Source organism: Xenopus tropicalis, chromosome 7 (assembly GCF_000004195.4).
Source record: "Xenopus tropicalis strain Nigerian chromosome 7, UCB_Xtro_10.0, whole genome shotgun sequence".
Classification (NCBI taxonomy): domain Eukaryota; kingdom Metazoa; phylum Chordata; class Amphibia; order Anura; family Pipidae; genus Xenopus; species Xenopus tropicalis.
Window position 1 is genome coordinate 37,208,128 of NC_030683.2, and position 21,934 is coordinate 37,230,061.

The 21,934-nt window shown below is 39.2% G+C and overlaps 1 protein-coding gene across 1 annotated transcript in view; it reads left to right on the forward strand.

Moving 5' to 3' along the window:
* Positions 1-5,987: 5,987 nt before the first annotated feature.
* The window catches only part of tnks2 (tankyrase, TRF1-interacting ankyrin-related ADP-ribose polymerase 2), a 30,320-nt gene continuing 14,373 nt past the window's right edge, over positions 5,988-21,934 (forward strand). The window contains 9 exon segments of the mRNA NM_001017008.3: positions 5,988-6,435; positions 9,908-10,132; positions 12,344-12,439; positions 15,104-15,140; positions 16,823-16,898; positions 17,052-17,146; positions 17,340-17,406; positions 17,572-17,758; positions 20,934-21,055. Coding sequence (NP_001017008.2) covers positions 6,234-6,435; positions 9,908-10,132; positions 12,344-12,439; positions 15,104-15,140; positions 16,823-16,898; positions 17,052-17,146; positions 17,340-17,406; positions 17,572-17,758; positions 20,934-21,055 — 1,107 coding nt within the window. The 5' untranslated portion in view covers positions 5,988-6,233.

Below are 21,934 nucleotides of genomic sequence, written 5' to 3' on the forward strand. Positions count from 1 at the left end.
CAAGTTAGTCTACAGACAACACACAACTTTCCCGCCAGCAAACAAAAGGTTAAGCAGACACACTTTCCTTATAACTAGCAAGGGGTTAAACACATTTACATAAACACTCTTCTTAAGGCATAAAGGTTCAATAGAGCACAAAGAAAAACTTATTACATTTTATATTTAATATTCCAAAGTGGACAGTGCATATGTTATATAAAAACAGTGAATGTTACAAACAGACATACATGTTGCAGAACAGTTATAAAAATAAAAGGGGATTAAAACACAGAGAAATACGTTACCGAATATCTTGTGCCCTCTGAGGCAAGAGGTTGAAATCCTGAGCCCATCCCTCAACATAAGTTGCATAAGTTGAGGCCTCCAGAATGAGCTAAAGAATACCTGGGCATGCATGCTTTTATCCCCCGCTGGGCCCCTCCCTCATTACCGTATGCATGAGGAGGGAGTGCCCAGAACCTGGTCATATGACCCCTTTGGGTGGTCCCCACCCACCCTCTTTAGAGAGCTGTACTTTTCATGGCAGTTTCTTTTCATATAATATTGGTACTTGCCAGTACTCAATATTATTATGAAAGTAGGGAATTGTTTTAACCCATCAAAATGATACCAAACATGAGGGGGGGTCTCATGTCCCAGTCCCCCAGAACCCATTTCTCCTAACTGGCGGGTATAGGCCGCCCCTGTTTGGTATCATTGGGAAGCCTGGGGCCTCCTCGTAAATCCTGTGTGATTTATGAGGATGTGGACCTTAAAGCATCGGAGATATGGATCCATTTCTATAATCCATATTTTCTGTATGCTGTCCCCCCCGTGCTGTTACTAGGCCCACACTTTGCCTCTCTTTGATCAACAGATCAAAGACCCCAGCTTCCTGCCCCAACGGGCTGGTCCCGCATTGTCTGATGAAGTTGACACCTTCCTGCAGTCCTGGTTTGCATATTTAATTAAGGGTCTCTGTGGGAGCCCGAAACCAGATGTTGATAGTGTGTATTGGGTTAATTAGGGGTGTCTGGTGGACACAACGCAAATGCTGCCATTTTACCTTGTTACAATGCCCGGGCAATATGGCCTGGCATGACAATGTGAGTTTCTAAAAACAATTTTTTTTATTTTTAGTAAATGTGCCCCTTAGAGTTATGCAGGATCATTGGATGTTTCAATATGTTTTATGTAGTTTCAGGACATGTCTAATTCCTGGTTGTTGTTAATTACTTGCTTTATCTGAACAGTGATCACATTAAGATAGATTGACCCTGGGTAACTGTAAAAGATGTGGAAACATCTAGGAACAAAAATAATATGAAGGGGAAAACCAAAAAATTCCTCAACAGCTTTTGTTAGAACCTTTTACGCTTTTTAACAGGTGCATGTCACTCAATGGCCACATCCATCTGCTTATCCAATATCCTCTTAGTCGACAGCACCACAATAAGCAATATCTTCTTTATTGTAGTACACAATACTGAAAATTGCCTTTGCTAAAACACGTAAAGACAATTATCAGTAAATGATTCGCATTTTCTATTTTTGTAGCCATGACAGCAGGCTCGCACTGGGGGGTGCAGAGCCCACCGGGGCTCCTGCCCCAGGGGCCCTGCAGGTGCCCCCACCGGCCGCATCCCTCTAGGCCCCCCTAACCTCCCGCAGTGACCCCACCCGGCGTCCTCCCCTGGCCGCTGCTACTAGTAGCTCCATGTGTCTTCAACTTCTTTCAAGCTGCTACCAGCAGCACATGCTTAAATGCTTATATATGACAAAATAGTGACCTCTACTGGTGATAAATCATACCACAAACCACAATAATAGTTACAAATGTTTTCACTGAATATCACTTTAGACAAGTTACAAACCACAATCATATTTACAAATGTTTCCATTAGCCACTTGAAAATGTGTTACTTATCTATTAATTTCATATATTCTTGTGCACATTCCCAATACCAATATTAAAGTTTCATCATTCAAATAAGTTAACTTGCAAAGGAAGAAGATAAAACCAATTAAAAACTCTAAAAACTTACTCTGGGACATCGTAAGTTACCGATAGTGATGAGAGAATCTGCGAAACGCCAAAAAGTTGCGAAACACGTCTTTTTTGATGCGACCGCAAATTTTGTACCCGTTTTTGCAGAAAAAAATTTGCTGATGGCGAAATGCGGAATTTCGCTGCAAACCCATGCCTGCCAAAAAATTGGCTCATCACTAGTCACCGATAAATTTTACTTAAATCATATTCTCTATTAAGGGCATGGGTTGCCAGTGTTTCCAATCTCTGTATCCATCTTGCTTATTTTTCCAATAAAGCTCTAATTCTATCGCTACCCCAACGCTTTTTTGGAACACTATCCACGATTTGGAATTTCAATTGTTCACCCCATGGCCTATGAGAGAAAATTATATGAAACAGCTTGATCAGCCATTTTGGTGTTTATATATAGCAGATTAATGTTCCTGTATACAGTGGATATATGGTAAAATGGCAGGTTCCTGTGCTGTGCAAAAATGAGACAAAGATAAATCATTTCAGAACTTTTTCCACCTTTAATGTGACCTATAAACTGTACCACTCAATTGAAAAACAAACTGAAATCTTTTAGGTGGAGGGAAGAAAACCAAAAAAACTAAAATAATGTGGTTGCATAAGTGTGCACACCCTCTTCTAACTAGGGATGTAGCTGTGTTCGGAATTAAGCAATCACATTCAAAATCATGTTAAATAGGAGTCACATACACCTACCATCATTTAAAGTGCCTCTGATTAACCCCAAATAAAGTTCAGCTGCTCTAGTTGGTCTTTCCTGACATTTATTTAGTTGCATCCCACAGCAAAAGCCATGGTCCACAGAGAGCTTCCAAAGCATCAGAGGGATATCATTGTTAAAGGAACAGTAACTCCAAAAAATGAAAGAGCTTTAAAGTAATAAAAATATAATGCACTGTTGCACTGCACTGGTAAAACTGGTGTGTTTGCTACAGTAACACTACTATAATTTATATAATAAGCTGCTGTGTAGCCACGGGGGCAGCCATTCAAGCTGGAAAAAAGGAGAAAAGGCACAGGTTACATTGCAGATAACAGATAAGTTCTGTAGAATACAATAGTGTTTTATCTGTTATCTTCTATGTGCCTGTGCCTTTTCTCCTTTGAATGGCTGCCTCCATGGCTACAGCAGCTTATTTATATAAATTATAGTAGACTTTCTGAAATAAACACACAACTTTTACCAGTGCAGGGCAGCAGCACATTATATTTTACTTACTTTTATACACTTTCATTTTTTGGTGTTACTGTTCCTTTAAAAGATATCAGTCAGGAGAAGGGTACAAAAGAATTTCCAAGGCATTAGTATACCATGGAACACAGTGGAGACAGTCATCATCAAGTGGAAAAAATATGGCACAACAGTGACATTACCAAGAACTGGACATCCCTCCAAAATTGATGAAAAGACGAGAAGAAAACTGGTCAGGGAGGCTACCAAGAGGCCTACAGCAACATTAAAGGAGCTGCAGGAATATCTGGCAAGTACTGGCTGTGTGGTACATGTGACAACAATCTCCCGTATTCTTCATATGTCTGGGCTATGGGGTAGAGTGGCAAGACGAAAGCCTTTTCTTACGAATAAAAACATCCAAGCCAGGCTACATTTTGCAAAAACACATCTGAAGTCTCCCAAAAGCATGTGGCAAAAGGTGTTATGGTCTGATGAAACCAAGGTTGAACTTTTTGGCCATAATTCCAAAAAATATGTTTGGCGCAAAAACAATACTGCACATGACCAAAAGAACACCATACCCACAGTGAAGCATGGTGGTGGCAGTATCATGCTTTGGGGCTGTTTTTCTTCAGCTGGAACTGGGGCCTTAGTTAAGATAGAGGGAATTATGAACAGTTCCAAATGTGCCATGCTGATAGACTCATACCCAAAAAGACTGTAATAAAGTGCTGTAATAAAATTAAAAGGTGCTTCAACAAAGTATTAGTTTAAGGGGGTGCACACTTATGCAACCACATTATTTTAGTTTTTTTGGTTTTCTTCCCTCCACCTAAAAAGTTCTGAAACGATTTATCTGTGTCTTGTTTTTGTACAGCACAGGAACCTGACATTTTATCAGGGGTGTGTAGACTTTTTATATCCACTGTATGTTCACTAATAATATGTATGGTTTGACCAACGTAAACTAGCCCACACAGGCATTTGATTACATAAACCACATAAGAACTTTCACACGTATACCATTTATTTTTGCAGGAAAGCGTTTTCTCGGGTGGTATATAACATGACCTTTTGACAATAAGAACAGCAAATATAACCATGGGAATGTCCCATTTCTCCTCAGTTGCCATTGTTTCAACAATGGAAAACCCATGTCCGGTTTTACTAAAATACAGCCTATCATTCTTGATCTCCTGTATGACATTACTGGTGGATTTCTAAGTGCTTTAATATCTAGCAAACCATCCCTAACTAAAGGCCAATGTCTTCTAATTGCTTTCCACATGTGCGCTAACTGTACTGTAACCGGAAACAAAGGGAATTCGATCCTCAGTATTTTTTCTTTTCTCTTAACCCGGAAGGAAGGAAGGAATCTTCTCCAGATCAAAATATGAGGTGAATTTTATATATAAGGCAAAATGAATCTGCTTATAAAACTCTGCTAGGGTCCACTGTAAACATGAGCTGTACACTAAATGGTAGTGTGTTTGGGGTAGCCTTACTGGAAAAAGATCTGGGGATTTTTATAGATAACAAGTTGTCTAATTTCAGGCAGTGTCATTCTGTGGCTACTAAAGCAAATAAAGTGCTTTCTTGTATAAAAAAGGGCATTGAATTATGAAAACATAATTTTGCCCCTTTATAAGGCCCTGGTAAGGCCTCACCTTGAGTATGCAGTGCAGTTTTGGGCTCCAGTCCTTAAGAAGGATATTAATGAGCTGGAGAGAGTGCAGAGACTGCAACTAAACTGGTTAAGGGGATGGAAGATTTAAGCTATGAGGTTAGACTGTCGAGGTTGAGGTTGTTTTCTCTGGAAAAGAGGCGCTTGCGAGGGGACATGATTACTCTGTACAAGTACATTAGAGGGGATTATAGGCAGAGAGGGGGTGTGCTTTCTTCCCATAAAAACAATCAAAGCACCAGAGCCCCCCCCTTTAGATTGGAGGAATGGAGCTTCCATTTGAAGCAGTGTAGGTGGTTTTTCACGGTGAGGGCAGTGAGGTTGGGGAATGGCCTTCCTAGTTCTTGAACAAGCATAGTATCCAGTATGTACATGTAGATACTACAGTTAGTATTGTTTGTTTATATAGTTATGTATGTGAGTGTATAGATCAGTATAGGTTTGTGTGTGTTGGGTTTACTTGATGGACTGTTTTTCAACCCCATGTAACTGTGGTCCTGCTTAAATCACTCCATTGGGCCATTTCTCCAATGACTGGAAATAAATCCCATTTGCCATAGGCCTATAGATACTCAGAATCTGACTCAAGTAAACTGGATAAAGCAGCTCCCCAATGTAATTTGGGCATTATGCAATAACAAAGGACAGGAGAACTGGTAAAAATCATGACAATTCATACTGTGTAAGCTCAAGTTGCCAGTGTCAGGTTAAATTCTGACATATCTACTCATTTGCAGCGAATGAATGCTCTGCAATCCCAAACTGTATAATCTCTAAAGAAACAATAACACGGTGGCGCTTTTGTGTACCCAACAAGGCTATACACATCTGTATAAGGACATCTGCAAGTAAATTCTCTGGAACGCCAGCACAGCCCGGGCCTGCTTTCCTGCTCGGTGTATTGGCGTAACCTACGTGCTCGCACTCGCGTCATGTGTCGGTATGCGCGTTCCCGCTGCCACCTCCGATTTCCTTATACTGCGCTGCTGTCACGTGATACCCCCTCCGAGAACTAGGATTTTCCTGGATGTGATTGATTCGGGTTCGGTAAAGAGAAGGAGAGGAATAGAGAACGGAGATGGCGGAGTAACTGCGCCCGGTGTGAAGCCTGAACATGTTTAGGCTTGTGCCATAGATATTCGTGCCAGACGGCGGCCCGGGGTTGCGGGGACCCTTCCGGGAATGGCCTTAGATTCCCGGTGAGCCGTCCGGTGGGTGGGAGGAAAGGAGAGTGCGGCCTGGGAGCGAAGGCATTGCACGGTACCCTGGGCGCGACGGCTCCTTCTTCTTCGCCCGTCCAGCCGGGAACGACGGAGTGTTGGTGGAGGATGTCGGGACGTCGCTGCGCTGGGGCCTCAGGGTCGGCAGCTTCGCACGGAGATATGGCAGCGGCTGGGGAGCCGGCCCGGGAACTGTTCGAAGCTTGTAGGAACGGGGACGTGGAGCGGGTGAGAAAGCTGGTGAACGCCGATAATGTCAACAGTCGCGACACTGCCGGCAGGAAATCCACCCCGCTGCATTTTGCTGCAGGTAAGATCAGGCCTCAGCGAATGGGCAGCTCAGCCTGGCTTCTCCCTTCATACCTGCACAGGCCTCTCTCTGCCTGGGAAGCCACCTTACACACAGTGGGTGCTGCTGTCAGTGATGCTCACATTGGGGCTTTGCATTTCATAGGGATCAGCACCCACAAACTGCATGGTCACCGAAAATGGAATTTGGAACAACTTTCCATTATACATGAAATATTTTCTATCGCTTTAAAAGTATTTACAAATGTGCTGTAGCTGCATTAAAGAAAAATAAAAAAAAGCTGCATTTTTTTTTTTAAATAAAGCAGCATAAGTTTATTACTTTCTTGGTTCTGATTTTTGAAACAATATATCAGGTCAGTTATTTTCCAGGTCTTTAAGGTTATTGTCACACAATGGGTTTTCTATGCCCTTGGGGCAGAAGCCAATTTGGCCCCTACCCTGTGTATTTTAATTGACAGGAATGGAATCATCCTGTCACTGCACACATGGAGGGATGTGTCAAGAAAATGCTCTAGTGGGCACTGGGGGGTGAAACAGGCTTTTCATCCTCCTCCCCTAATACAGTTGTTGTATAGGACTACATGTCCTGAGGCAGCACTGTCCAAACATTTCCATGTAGCTGCCCAGCTATCTATATTTTCAGGCTGGACTCTATTAGAAGGATCTCATGCCACAAAATCAGTGGAGTTTATAGAAATAATCAAAAGGCATTGGTGGTTCCAATCCAGTCCACAGGGTAAATTTATATCTTAAAAAATTAAAGAAGCTGTAATACTGTGGAATTATGTGTCTTGTACTTCTACCTATAGCAGTTGGTTTGTAGGCCAATCGGAGAAGAAAGTGGTCTTTTTTTGATCATTAAAGCCTATATAAATGCCTTATTACACATAGGTTGAGTTATATAGATGATATTCTGTTCCTTTTATCTGACTTTATTGATATTTTGGGTCATCTACCCAAAATCCAAGCAAAATATTACATTTAGGATTTGAATATAAAAATGAAGGTGTGAGAACTGCTCTTTTTAGAAAGAAAACTGGCATTACTTTGAGTGATTTTTTTTTAAGAACTTTAAGAAATTGTACTGGCATATCTTTGTATAAATTATGAACAAAGGAGCTTCCTCTGAGGCTATTAGAATTGGGATATTCCTCTTGAAAAAAAAAACCATATGGATGAGAATCTAAATTTTAAGCAGAGTTTACTTTGTTTTCACACAGCAAACCAAGTCAATTAATAAAGTCTATTTGTAATAAATATTGGCCCATTTGTTTTTTTACCTGGCGAGTTAATTTTAGTTATCGCAGATCAAGATTTATTGACCCAGAGCCCCTTTTCCCACCCAGAATAACCACCACCAATCTGCCATAGCTTTCCATGTGGTTACTGTTGCTTTTGTCAGTTTGTGAGAAGGATCATTTTGTGGATCTTTGAGACTCAGCATGAGATCTTTTTAATTGTCATATTCAACATGTAATTGCTTGCATAGAATTTCTGTGCGAAATGAAACATTGTAGTATCATCAGAAATGAAGAAATCCAGTGCAGTCAGTTATTAAATAATCACTTTGGTCTCAAGACAAATTTTTATTAAAGTATAACAGAAACCATGACACCTTAAAATTTAGGGTGAATGAAAAAATATCATCAGGCATAACACACACAAATGTATACTATTTACTTGTTTTAAATCTTAAACCTTGCATGGGTATACATGTATACAGTAGGACCCTGATTGTAATCCCCTGGATTTAGTTTTCCCTGAACTGGCACTGGTTTTTTTTCTCCTGGTCTTATACAGGATTACCACGGTTTTTTCTTTTCTGGATTTTATGTTTTCCTGGGAATTGACGCCCCTTTGGTGCAATCCCTCTGGAAACTATAAAATTGTGGTTCTACTGTACTAAAGATTTGTGACAGTTGCTTTCTGAATTTTCAATCTATTTACAAATGCCTTTATAAATCAGATGAAAAGCTAAATTAGTATTTAAATACAGGTATAGAACCTATTATCCATTATCCAGAATGCTTGGGACCTAGGGTATTCCAGATAAGGGGTCTTTCCGTAATTTGGATTTCAGTACCTTTAGGGCAGTGGCAGACAGGGAGATTTGTCACGGGCGTCTAATCTTCCTGCAATGCCATCCCACTGGCAAGAATGTAAATCACCGGTGGTCGCAGCGATTTCCCAAAGTAATCTCCCTGTCTGCCACTGCCCTAAGTCTACTAAAATCATTAAAACATTAATTAAAATGGATTGTTTTGCATTCAGTAAGGATTAATTATATTTTAGTTAAGATAAAGTATAAGGAACTGTTTTATTATTACAGAGAAAAAGGAAATCAATTATAAAAATCTGAATTATTTAATTAAAATAGTTTATGGGAAAAGGCCTTTCAATAATTCGGAGCTTTCTGGATATCTGGTTTCTGGATAATGGTTGCCTTACCTTTATTAGGATTATAAAGGTAATGATGTACCCCCTATTGTAAAATATGATGTTATAAGTCACCAAGAAGTTCCATGACCATATAAAAGCTTAAGGCCAAATGCCATAGAACTCCGATGTGACTATTAATATCCTCGTATTTTACAACTTCATTATAGTAAACAAGTTTAAGTGAGTCGTGACAGAAATGACATCACTAAGCCTTATAACTGATATCACTAAGTACCATTTATAAGAAGAAGTCAATATTTTGGCAGCTGTCAAATGACATATTTTATGACGTCTTCCTATTTCACTTCTGATTGGTAGATAATTCTAGTGTTTGGTTATTATATGTCCTCATTAGATTGGGTTCTGTTCGTTTAAAAATCTTTGGTGAAACATGTTCATTGTGCATTTTAACAATAATTAGACAGATCTTCTCCTCTGAATATGGTCACATATGATCATGATCAGTCTCTGTCCAGCTTCCCTTCCTCCTCTCTCTTTTGATTGAGGAAATGTGAAATTGTCCACAATTAATTCACAAGACAGACGTGTTACAAGCACCCTTTTCCTCTGGTAAAAAGTAAACATTTTCTGTAATAATTAGATGTGTGTCAATTTAGAACAATTGTATTGTACTTCAAGGCTAAGATTTATGTTTAGCATTATGGTATGGATTTTTTTTGTTTTGTTTTTACATTTTGAGTGCTCTGCAATAGTGTGTACTTTGCTACTTTTGTTTTGATTAGCTTTAGCCTTGGATTACAACATGGATTGTAGATAAATACAACTCAGAATCAGAACAGATTATTTGCAAGATCAGTAATTTGTGATCAGAAATTATATTTATAGCACTACTGAGTGAAAATGCTTTTGTTATGATTACTGCTGGAAATTGCAAAAAAAATGCTAAAATGCATTGTGTGGGAATAGCCTTAGGAATTTAATTCTGTATGTTTCATTGGTTTTTATTTCATTCCTTGCCCAAAACAAGCAAAGAATGTACTCTTGTTTTACTTGTTACTTTTATTTCTTAGGATTCGGTCGAAAAGATGTAGTAGAGCATCTGCTGCAGAGTGGTGCCAACGTACATGCTCGTGATGATGGTGGGCTTATTCCACTCCATAATGCGTGTTCATTTGGCCATGCTGAAGTGGTTAGTCTTCTGCTGAGGCATGGTGCTGATCCAAATGCCCGAGACAATTGGAATTATACCCCTCTCCATGAAGCAGCCATTAAGGGAAAAATTGATGTTTGCATAGGTATGTGCCAAAAGAGAACATTTTGCTGAATTTCTTAAACACTTTTCATTATCTGCTAATTTTCCATAAAAATGTGACAGAAAGATATATTGCATGCGCTAGATCAATGCTGTCCAACTTCCGTGATACCAAAGGCCTACATTTTTCTGGCTTATGTGTTGGAGGGCTGACAGTGGCAGCCTGTTTTGACCACTGTGCCAGTTGGACAGCACTGCTCTAGATGATTATAAATAAATGACTATCTGTCAGAAAGCTGAGTGTGTGAGCATAAGGCATGACTTGTGGCTAAGCTGGTAGCTATTCATTTTAGTTTGCATTGGAGTTCCAGTTCCGGAACACATCATGCACACAAACTAGTGATCTGTTTCATAGATAGTCATCAAAGAAACTACATATTATCAAAACATTCATATGAGCATGTTGGTATTATGAAGGCCAGCATGTCTCTGAGAAGAAGCCAGCCTTGATTACATTCCTGCATTGACGGAATAGTATAATAGAAACGAATATGAGCATATTGCCCAAGGTTTTTTTCCTGTTTTGCTGTTTCTTGCGAGAAAGTATCACTTCCACACATACTTTGTGTTTGAAAAGGTGGCTTCAAACTTCAGTGCCTTTCCCATATGGCTAGTATCTCCCTGTGCTATACCCTTGTTTCGTGTTCAGGATCACAGCTGCTGCATGAGCAGAGAAGAGGTTGTTTGAAGCCAAGTTTAACATTTCCTTTGTCTAACAGAGGCTCAAATTACTCCAAATATTTAACTATTCTGCTCTATTTCTTCTTGTATTGGGGTGAGCTGCCATTTCGCTTGACTCTACTGAGACTGGAAATCAATGTTAATTCTGTGTTAGTTCATCTCTGTGAATTAGTAGTATCTAGCACCTAACCTAAAATATCTGCTAAGGGAAGGAATAAGAAACTTTCATTCATGAAATTAATAAGATAGTTCTCTCAGCAAACCTTTAGTTTACCAAAATCCACACAACCCCATGGTTTACAATGTTGTAATTGTAAAGATTATAATTGTATTATTTAATTGTCTGAAGGCATTGTATAATGTGTCATAAGCTTGGTATCTAGCTGAAAAAGTGCTTACTGTAGCAGTATGGAACTGCATCAAACAACTCTCTGCAAAGTCTAAAGAGAAATACCATGACTAGTGGGGGCCTAAGATGGCTACTTAAAGAGGTTGTTCCCCTTTTAATTAACTTTTAGTATGTTGTAGAAAGTGCTGTTCTGAAACATTTGCAATTGGTCTTCATTTTTATTGTGTTTTTCGAATTGTTTATTCAGTGACTCTCCAGCTTGGAATTTTAGCAACTATATGGTTGTTAGGGAAGAGCCAGAAAAGGAAAGTAAATAATTCAAAAAGGATAAAAAAAAAATGAAAACCAATTGGACATTCTATAACATACTACATGTTTACTTAAAAACAAATTAGCTTACATGTTGTAATCTAGAGTCATATATAAAGTGTGCTTAGGTGTCTGTTATTTTGCCACCTTGGCTAGAGGAAAAGCTGTCCGTGATATTACTTGATTCTTGTAAGTCAAAGGGATTCTGGGAAAAAAATCCTTAAAATTCCCCTTTACGTGGGTTTATCCTATAGGCTAAAGCTTACCCACTGGGTTTTGTGATTACTTGATTCTTGTGTTATGTTAGATACCCAAAATGATTAATCCTGTATTGGCCTTAACTGTGTTCTACCATGGACGCATGGTTGAAAGCTTCTTCCCCAGGGGCCCCTGCACCCCCCCAATGGCCCCCGCCACCTTCACCCCCCCTCCGCAAAGGGCCCCAACACCCTCCGACCCCCTCCCTCGAGTGCTCCTAAAATAAACTTACCTGCGGCGCGTCAGGGGAGGGATACGGCAGATCGCAGGAGCACCCTGGGGGGGGATTGGATCTGGGCCACTGGGTGGCCCAGTCCGATAACATATGTATTTACAGTTGCTCCACTCTCATATGGGTGATGGGTGGCTGCACAGCAGAAAGTTTTGCATTAAAGGCTGAGTAATTCGCAACAACTGATGTTGGTTTGCTTTGATCAGTCTGTCTTTGCAAATAGTTTATGTAACATTCCAACATTTTAGTTACATGTGCAATTAAGTGTATGTTAAAAAATTTTCTTTCATTAAATAAAGCCCAAAGCACTATGGTGACATTTAGGTAGGTAGAAATCTTACTGAATTCTTTTCCTGTTCTTAAAGTCCTTCTTCAGCATGGAGCAGACCCCACCATTCGAAATACTGATAGTAGGACAGCTTTGGACTTATCTGATCCCTCTGCAAAAGCAGTACTCACAGGTAATCATTGTTTCTTGATTTTTAAAGAATTTGCCAAATTTGCATGCTTCTGTTTTTTATTAAGGGTGCTTTTTGAATTAATTTTTTATTAAGTAGCTTTACAGTTAGGTATTTCAGCAGCTTCCTGGTTAGAATAACAGACTGATGGCTGATGAATAGTAGAGGGCCTGAATAGCAGAAGTAATAAAAAGTAACAAAATAAAAAAAACATTGTAGCCTCACAGAAGCAGAGGAGTATGACAAATCATTCACTGGTTATGTGAAGGCGTTTTCAGGCCCTAAATAATTGCTTATTTTTTTCATCACTGCAGACTTTGTGGATCGCTTTTATATACAGTGTCTTTCGATTGCTGGTAAAAACAGCCAAACAGCTTGTTAAAGGGCGTGTCAACCAGAAATAAATTTTGACCCAATACAAGAAAAAGTATTCAAAGCATCTTTGCCTTATATGTTTCTTTCACATGTTTAAAAGGTCATAACCAGCAGTTAAAAAAAAATGCTGCTTTCAATAGCTATTGCATTTACCTTCAAAGCAATACAAACTTGTAATAACTGTATATTGGAAAGTTTCTTAGAATTATTTTCTTTTATTGGGCAAAATTTTATTTTTTTGTGTTGACATGTCTGTTAAGTCTATACACCTTTACAGTTGTCATGCTGTTGGTTTTGTAACAGTCTACAGTTTGTTTCTGAATGTGAATTTTATACCTGTCTGTGTTTTAGAAGAATTATATTAACCTGATTAACATCTGTATTGTTTTGTTGCCCGCACAAAATGTTATATCAAATAGAGTACTGGGTGAAAGTATGAATGCATCAAATCTTCAAAAAGCGGCAATTGTAGCCATATTACATTGAAATAGCATTGGATTTCTCACACAACACCAATACCAATAAAATTACATTAATTGAGGCATCAGTGGGGTACATGTTTTAAAATATTTATTTCAAAGAGAAACTAGCTCTGTAAGAAGGTCAACAAAAACAATATGGTATCAACAATGATAATACTACCCCCTTAGCTCAATTAGCAACCAAGCTAAAACACAAAGAGTTAAAGTCCTTCAAAACTATATATATATATATATATATATATATATATATATATATTGCAATGTCTAGTGCAGAATGGGACAGGTGAGGATGCTAGATGAAGATGAATTTGGGAGCAGACCAGGGCACTGGAGGGTCTGGTTGCGGAGGGGCCTAATTTGCACACAAAGGAGAGAGGGTGCTAGTCTGGAGGGTCCCATGGCACCCAACTCAAGTATAAGCCGAGGGTGACTTTTTCAGCAAATTTTGGGTGCTGAAAAACTAGGCATATACTTGAGTATATACAGTAAGCTTTATCAGAAAGGTCTATATAAATACAGCCATAAGCACTCAGAGAAATGCTGCACTGAGTTCTCTGTAAAAAGATTAGTTGTGTCTGTTTTCCTCTGCCAGAGACACGCAGCTTTCAGCTCTCTCCTCTCTGCTGCTACCCCCCTCCCTCAAGAATGCTAAGAACTCACTCCTCCCCCCTTAGGGATGTGGATCTGAGCCAATCAGCAGGAAGCTTCCTCATAGTGTTACAAACTGAGCATGTTCACGTGGTCTGGGTGTCTGTGCAGGAGTGAGGCACAGCTCAATGTTTTTTCTTCCTGTTTGGCTTCTGATCATCTTAACAGGAGAAATATGGGGAGAGTTAAGGGCACTATTGAGACAATTTAAGGTATGCCTGCAGTTTGAGATTAGCCTTTCCTTCTCCTTTAAAAAGCAAGATCCAGCGACAAGTCTGAGATTTTAACAATGGAGCGATTCTGTTTCCCACAAATCCAGGTGTCATATTCCCTGCCCACAATTAGAAATTGCATTCAGTGCAATGGGGAAATCGCAGCGACTTCCTGCTCAGTGGGTTTTACTTTCAGCGATTCTAATAGTTTTGGCAATGCTTTCTTTGTAAAATCACTTGAAAATCATAGGAATATGGAGCAATAAGCGATTTGAAGTAGTATTGTCTGTTTAGGTACTGGCGATTTATATTCTTCTCTACGTAGAGACAAAACGAGCAACTTTAAAAATCGTTTTTTAAAAATCTCAGCGACTATATCTCCCTGGGACATTAGCCTAAAGCTCATTCCTGAGAAGCAAAGTAGGGTTGTGGGTGTTTTTACCTTTAGACTAATCACAGTTTTGACCATGCTGTGGGTGTGGACATACTGCAGTTCCTTTTCAGGTCCTCTGAAACATTACCAGAGGACCAGAGTTTTTCAGATTAGTGTCTGTAGTGAATTTAATTGTGTGCTCCCAAAGTTCCCATTTTATCTGCATCAACCATCAAAAAGGTAGACGTTACTTAAATGTCCCTTTTTCTTTTCCCCAAAAACATAGATGCCACATTCTTGGCAAGGGAGTTAACATAAAGGAAAATTTACTTTTCTGCTTAGCAATACATTGTTGCCACAGTGCCTGCTCAGAAGGAAGTTAGTTTGTCTTATGCATGCCAGTCTATTAAAATTATTAAACTATTAAAAAAAAAAAAAAGTTTCAACCTTCATATGGGGTTTACCTGGATGTGTGTAAGGGTGGCTTAGCATTTTTATGGTCATACATTTGTAATAAATATAGCAGTTATTGAAGATAAGTATGAGACAACTAAATGGCTTTTAAACTTATTTGTAGGTGAATACAAGAAGGATGAGCTGTTGGAAAGTGCCAGGTATGTATAAAAGGAAATTTACCAATAAGGTAATAAAAACAGACATTATAAAAAGTTTTTAGGGGATTAAATATTTTGAATGGCCAATATACCCTCAAACTTTCCATATGAAGATACCAAGTTAATACCTTTGCTAGTTTATGGCATCTCTTGGCACAGCCCTTGCTGAGGAGAGCTCAGTTACCCCCTCACCATGCAGCTAGCCTGCCTCTCTAGGCTAGGAGAGTTTAGTTCAAATAGCTTTTGGCATTTGCAGCTTAAGCTCGTTTCGTACGATATTCGGTGCATGTATGGCAAGTCGCGAGTCGACCGATATCGCAGGAGGCTGCTGATATCGGTCAACTCGCCCATTGGCCAGGTTAAAAGATTTTGATCGGGCGCCATAGAAGGCGTCTGAGCAAAATCTGCCGTCGGGGCTGAATCGGCAGAAGGAAGTAGAAATCCTATTGTTTCTACCTCCTTATCTACCGTTTCAGCCCTGAACGCCAGTGGCGGATTTGACGATCTCAAATCGCCACGTGTGTGGCCACCTTTAGTCTGAAACAACAAGCTGAAGCAGTAAATTTATATAATTAAAATAATTCAGAAAAATATGTATTTATGCACCAATGTAAATTAAACAAATTGAAAAGGTAAATAACTAAGCATTCATTGACCTTTTAATCACTGCATTGTGATAAATTTATCCTTAGGGGCATGTTTATTAACATTGGAGACAAACATCGCTGTTTATGTTGCCCATAGCAACCAATTTTGTTTTCTAACTTGTAGGTGACCTTTTTAATTGAATTGCTTATGGGTCGCTATGGGCAACATCATTGATGATGTGTATCCAATGTTAATATATATGCCCCTTAGTGTGTTGTAGTTAGATGTCATGGACAATAGTTGTACTTTTGTCATACAACAGCTTGGGAATGAGGTGTCCTACTAATAGATTAGACATGAACTGTCAGTGATATGATGCAGCTAGTCTTGATATGGCTCAGTTGTCTTGAATCTGAAAACCAAGGTCCACACATACTATTTTAAAGATGTGTAGCAGGACATGGAAGTATGCATGAGGAGTTTCTACCAGTGTCCGCAAACATACAGTGTTATTAATTATTTGTAGACCTTATAGGGATTTATGTAGAAATTTTAATAAATATGAATTTAATTATTACACCAAAAAGAAAAAACTTCTTTATGTAAAAGTTGCTTTTAGTTTGTATAAGTTTGCTTCAAATGGAGCCATTTATTATGCAGCCATGTTCATCACCTAGTAATGGAATGCTTAAAATAAGCATTCAGGAAGTAATTCCAGATCTTCCAAAAGTTACTTCTATTGTGTGATATGAGGTGCTGGTTTATGTGAATTGGCTGTCCATGTGTCTACTCTTACCCGTGGGCCATTAACTGTCAGGCACAAATCGTGCACAATGTTTGTTGCTGTAACTACAGGGGATCAGGTGTGTTGTGGGGGGAAATGCAGACTTTCTTGTTAAAGAACAGCTTTTCATTCTACTGCACATATGCAATGATTGTACCTTTCCCTTTTGCACCTTAGTAAGATAGATAGCAGCTATGCATTAAATATTCATCTGTGAATTGCTTTTCTATTACAAAACTACAAGTAATTTATAGTGTGTTCAGCATGCTGTTACTTTTTTTTAATTCTTTAAAATTCTGTAATTATATAGAAGTGGTAATGAAGAGAAAATGATGGCTTTGTTAACACCTCTAAATGTCAACTGTCATGCCAGTGATGGAAGAAAGGTACTGATTTTATACTATTAATCCCGATGTTCTTATTGTTTTCTTTAAATGTGTATTGTGGTCATGTGTATTTATTTAAAGGGCAGCTAAAGTCCAGTTTATATATATTTATTGTAATTGCTTTTTTTCTGTTTCATATTTTTTCCCCTGCAGTCTACTCCACTGCACTTAGCTGCTGGCTATAATCGTGTCAAAATTGTACAGCTTTTGCTTCAACATGGAGCCGATGTGCACGCAAAGGATAAAGGGTATGAAAACCATTTTCTTAATAGTAGAAGATGTGTATATTGCTAAGTAACCCTGAATACACCATGTGTCAAACCACTGTGTATTTGGTTGCATGTAAGAACTCTTCCATTGTAAGCCCTTTACAAGGGCATCAGGAATTATTTGTGTAGTTGTTACTGCTTATGTATATATTATTTTTGATTGCCATTGCAGAGATTTGGTGCCACTTCACAATGCCTGTTCCTATGGTCATTATGAGGTTACTGAACTTCTTGTAAAGGTTTGTGTTTTATACATTTATAGTGGCAGATTTGCTGTGTGTGGAGAAATTATGGTGGTTGGAGCAGATGTGAAGTTGTGCATGCATATGGTTTTAATGCATTTTTTAACCTTATGTTATTATGCAGTCTTGGCTAACAAATATCAAAACTCTAATCTTTCTTAGCGTGGTGCATCTGTGAATGCAATGGATCTGTGGCAATTCACTCCCCTGCACGAGGCGGCCTCTAAGAATAGAGTTGAGGTGTGCTCTCTCTTACTGAGTTATGGGGCTGATCCCACTATGCTAAACTGCCATAATAAAAGTGCTATTGATTTGGCACCAACTCCTCAGCTGAAAGAAATGTTATCATGTGAGTACTGAAGTGTTGTCTGTTGAAAACAATGTTCTGTTATAGGACTTTTTACCAGAAACAAAATATTCACTATGCACCAAATACTACAATTGTTATTCAGTCGTATATACAGTGGAGGAAATAATTATTTGACCCCTCACTGATTTTGTAAGTTTGTCCAATGACAAAGAAATGAAAAGTCTCAGAACAGTATCATTTCAATGGTAGGTTTATTTTAACAGTGGCAGATAGCACATCAAAAGGAAAATCGAAAAAATAACTTTAAATAAAAGATAGCAACTGATTTGCATTTCATTGAGTGAAATAAGTTTTTGAACCCTCTAACAAAAAAAGACTTAATACTTAGTGGAAAAACCCTTGTTTGCAAGCACAGAGGTCAAACGTTTCTTGTAATTGATGACCAAGTTTGCGCACATTTTAGGAGGAATGTTGGTCCCACTCCTCTTTGCAGATCATCTCTAAATCCCTAAGGTTTCGAGGCTGTCTCTGTGCAACTCTGAGCTTGAGCTCCCTCCATAGGTTTTCTATTGGATTAAGGTCCGGAGACTGACTAGGCCACTCCATGACCTTAATGTGCTTCTTCTTGAGCCACTCCTTTGCTGCCTTTGCTGTATGTTTTGGCTCATTGTCGTGCTGGAACACCCATCCACGACCCATTTTCAGTTTCCTGGCAGAGGGAAGGAGGTTGTCGTTCAGGATTTCACGATACATGGCTCCGTCCATTTTCCCGTTAATGCGAATAAGTTGTCCTGTGCCCTTAGCAGAAAAACACCCCCAAAGCAAAATGTTTCCACCCCCATGCTTGACGGTGGGGACGGTGTTTTAGGGGTCATAGGCAGCATTTTTCTTCCTCCAAACACAGCGAGTTGAGTTAATGCCAAAGAGCTCTATTTTGGTCTCATCAGACCACAGCACCTTCTCCCAGTCACTCACAGAATCATTCAGGTGTTCATTGGCAAACTTCAGACGGGCCTGCACATGTGCCTTCTTGAGCAGGGGGACCTTGCGAGCCCTGCAGGATTTTAATCCATTGCGGTGTAATGTGTTTCCAATGGTTTTCTTGGTGACTGTGGTCCCTGCTAATTTGAGGTCATTAACTAACTCCTCCCGTGTAGTTCTAGGATGCTTTTTCACTTTTCTCAGAATCATTGACACCCCGCGAGGTGAGATCTTGCGTGGAGCCCCAGAGCGAGGTCGATTGATGGTCATTTTGTGCTCCTTCCATTTTCGAACAATCGCACCAACAGTTGTCACCTTCTCTCCCAGCTTCTTGCTAATGGTTTTGTAGCCCATTCCAGCCTTGTGCAGGTCTACAATTTTGTCTCTGACATCCTTGGACAGCTCTTTGGTCTTTCCCATGTTGGAGAGTTTGGAGTCTGCTTGATTGATTGATTCTGTGGACAGGTGTCTTTTATACAGGTGACTAGTTAAGACAGGTGTCCTTAATGAGGTTGACTAATTGAGTAGAAGTGTCTAACCACTCTGTGGGAGCCAGAACTCTTAATGGTTGGTAGGGGTTCAAAAACTTATTTCACTCAATGAAATGCAAATCAGTTGCTATCTTTTATTTAAAGTTATTTTTTCGATTTTCCTTTTGATGTGCTATCTGCCACTGTTAAAATAAACCTACCATTGAAATGATACTGTTCTGAGACTTTTCATTTCTTTGTCATTGGACAAACTTACAAAATCAGTGAGGGGTCAAATAATTATTTCCTCCACTGTATAGTAAACAATGATTTGTTCAGTTTTAATACATTGATGCTGCGTGGTTATATGACAGCCCTTTCTTATAATTCTAAGAAGGCTCCTAGCATTTCCTCAGAGCACCTGGACAGTTAATGTTAAGTCATTCACGGCCTAAGATGTTGAAATCCACTTTAAGATTAGGGCCCTATTTTGCAGTGCCCAAGTGTGAACAAGGTAGCTTGTGTAGGCACCTCACAGGAGAGGAGGTTGCACAATTAGATTGGGGTAGGGCATGTCCTGGAAACCTAGAACTTTTAAAGGAGAAGGAAAGGCTAAGTCACTTGGGGCTGCCAAAATGTTAGGCACCCCCAAGTGACTTCGAGCACTTACCTTGTACCCTGGGCTGGTGCCCCTGTTAGGAGAAAACAGCAGCAGCCCAGGGTACCTGTAGCGAGCGCTTCCTCCTTCCTCTCTCTTCTGCCGGCGAAATCTGTGGGCCGGCGCATGCGCAGTAGAGTGAAAAGCCGACTTTCTTGTTTAAGTTCGGCTTTTCACTCTACTGCGTATGCGCGCGCAAGCGAATAGGAAGTAGGAAGCGCTCGCTGCTACCCCGGGCTGGTGCTGTTCTCTTCGTACAGGGGCACCAGCCCGGGGTAAAAGGTAGGCGATCTAAGTCACTTGGGGGTGCCTAACATTTTGGCACCCCCAAGTGACTTAGCCTTTCCTTCTCCTTTAACTTCTGGTGCTACATTCAGCCACAGGTTTTCCCAGAAGGAAATGGCATTCATTTCAGCTATTTTTAAGGTGATTACTTTGCAGTGTTTAGACAGGCATTGGTCATCTGTTTCATTTTAAGTGTTAAGGATGCCCATTCAAAAATATCTGTTAGCCTGAATGGTTGGTATGAAGGATATAGATTTTTTTCTGCTTTCAAATGATCTATCTAATGCTGTTTCTGAAAGATGAAATCAAAACCAATTTATCATGTTCCGGTGCAGCTTTTTTTTTTTTCCTCATAATTCCAATGTAATTGCTAGTGCAAGGTTGTCAAGTGATATAACTAAAGGGAGTGCAGTTGAAAATTTTCAGTATTCCATTGATGTCACTATGCATAAAAATTACATCTGCACCCAATTTTGTAGACATTGGCTACCAGCAGCATTGGGCATTGGCGACTTCAGGGTTTCCTACAGTGGACTAGTTAGATTATTTAAAATACGTCAAGAGACCTTTGCAATTAACATAATCAGTTTTGCACATTGCTGGTTTAGTTTTCTGATGACACAAATGAGTTATGTATAGTATCTATGCAGCGATATAGATATATCACAAAATGCTGTATGTTCTATAGGCTTGATAACCTAATAAAAATTGTCACCTAAAAGAATAAGTAGATATTTACATTTGTTTTACCTTTATGTATCAAATTGTTTTTATAATTAATACAAATCAATTACATTTTTATATTTCTTTTTTTATTCAGATGAATTCAAAGGCCATTCATTGCTTCAAGCTGCCAGGGAAGCAGATCTAACACGTGTTAAAAAACATCTCTCCTTAGAGATTGTGAATTTCAAGCATCCTCAGACTCATGACACTGCTTTGGTAAGAAACCAAACCCAGTTGCATTGGTTTCTATGTAAATGTCATGTGCTTATATACTATGTATAATTGGGCACGTGTATGCAAGTTTATTTGGTTTTATAACTGTGTAAAAATCTTTGCCCATTTTTTTATCTCTTGCTTTGATAAGGACAGGATATCTGTGGCTGATGGAGGGGTAGAGTGTCTTCTGGACCCCAAAATATCTGTCTACCTACTGAACACACACAAATATCTCATTTGAATCTGAATCTCATTTGAAGTGGTTGCATGCTTTAAGTGTGTTAGACCTGTTATGAAGAATTGGCATCGTATATAAACTGATTTTACTCTTTGTACATGACGGATTTCTTGTTGCTACATTTTCTTATCGTGCATTGGCTGTGACTCTTTAATTTCTTCTACGACCAGAATGCTAGTTTGGCAAAACCTAGTGGCACATGCTAGGTTTCCTGTCCTTGTCTGGTTGCATTCTTGCTTACTTATATGTTGTTTTTACCTCATTGAGGTTGCCTTTATCTGGCTTCTTTAATTCTATTAACAGTAGCAGGACATGTTGTAGGGTAAATCCAAAGAGTAGGAGTCCTTAATATTGGTGTCCATTGCTCTAAAATGCACCCATCCTCTGTTTGAGCAGAAATATTACCAGGGCCCAAGCTATCCTGTTGAACTAGCAGAACAGCTTTTCAGCAATAATTTTTTTCCCTCTTCTTACAAATATGCATAGGTCATGTGTCTGCCCTTTCTTCCCAGCTTTGCAATACTCCAGGGAAAATGTCTGTCTTCAGTGTTCTCATGAAAATGAATTATCGCTAAAATTCTTAAACTGTTTTAAAGCTTTGTAGATGCCATATTGTAAGCATTTTTATATTCCTACTAATA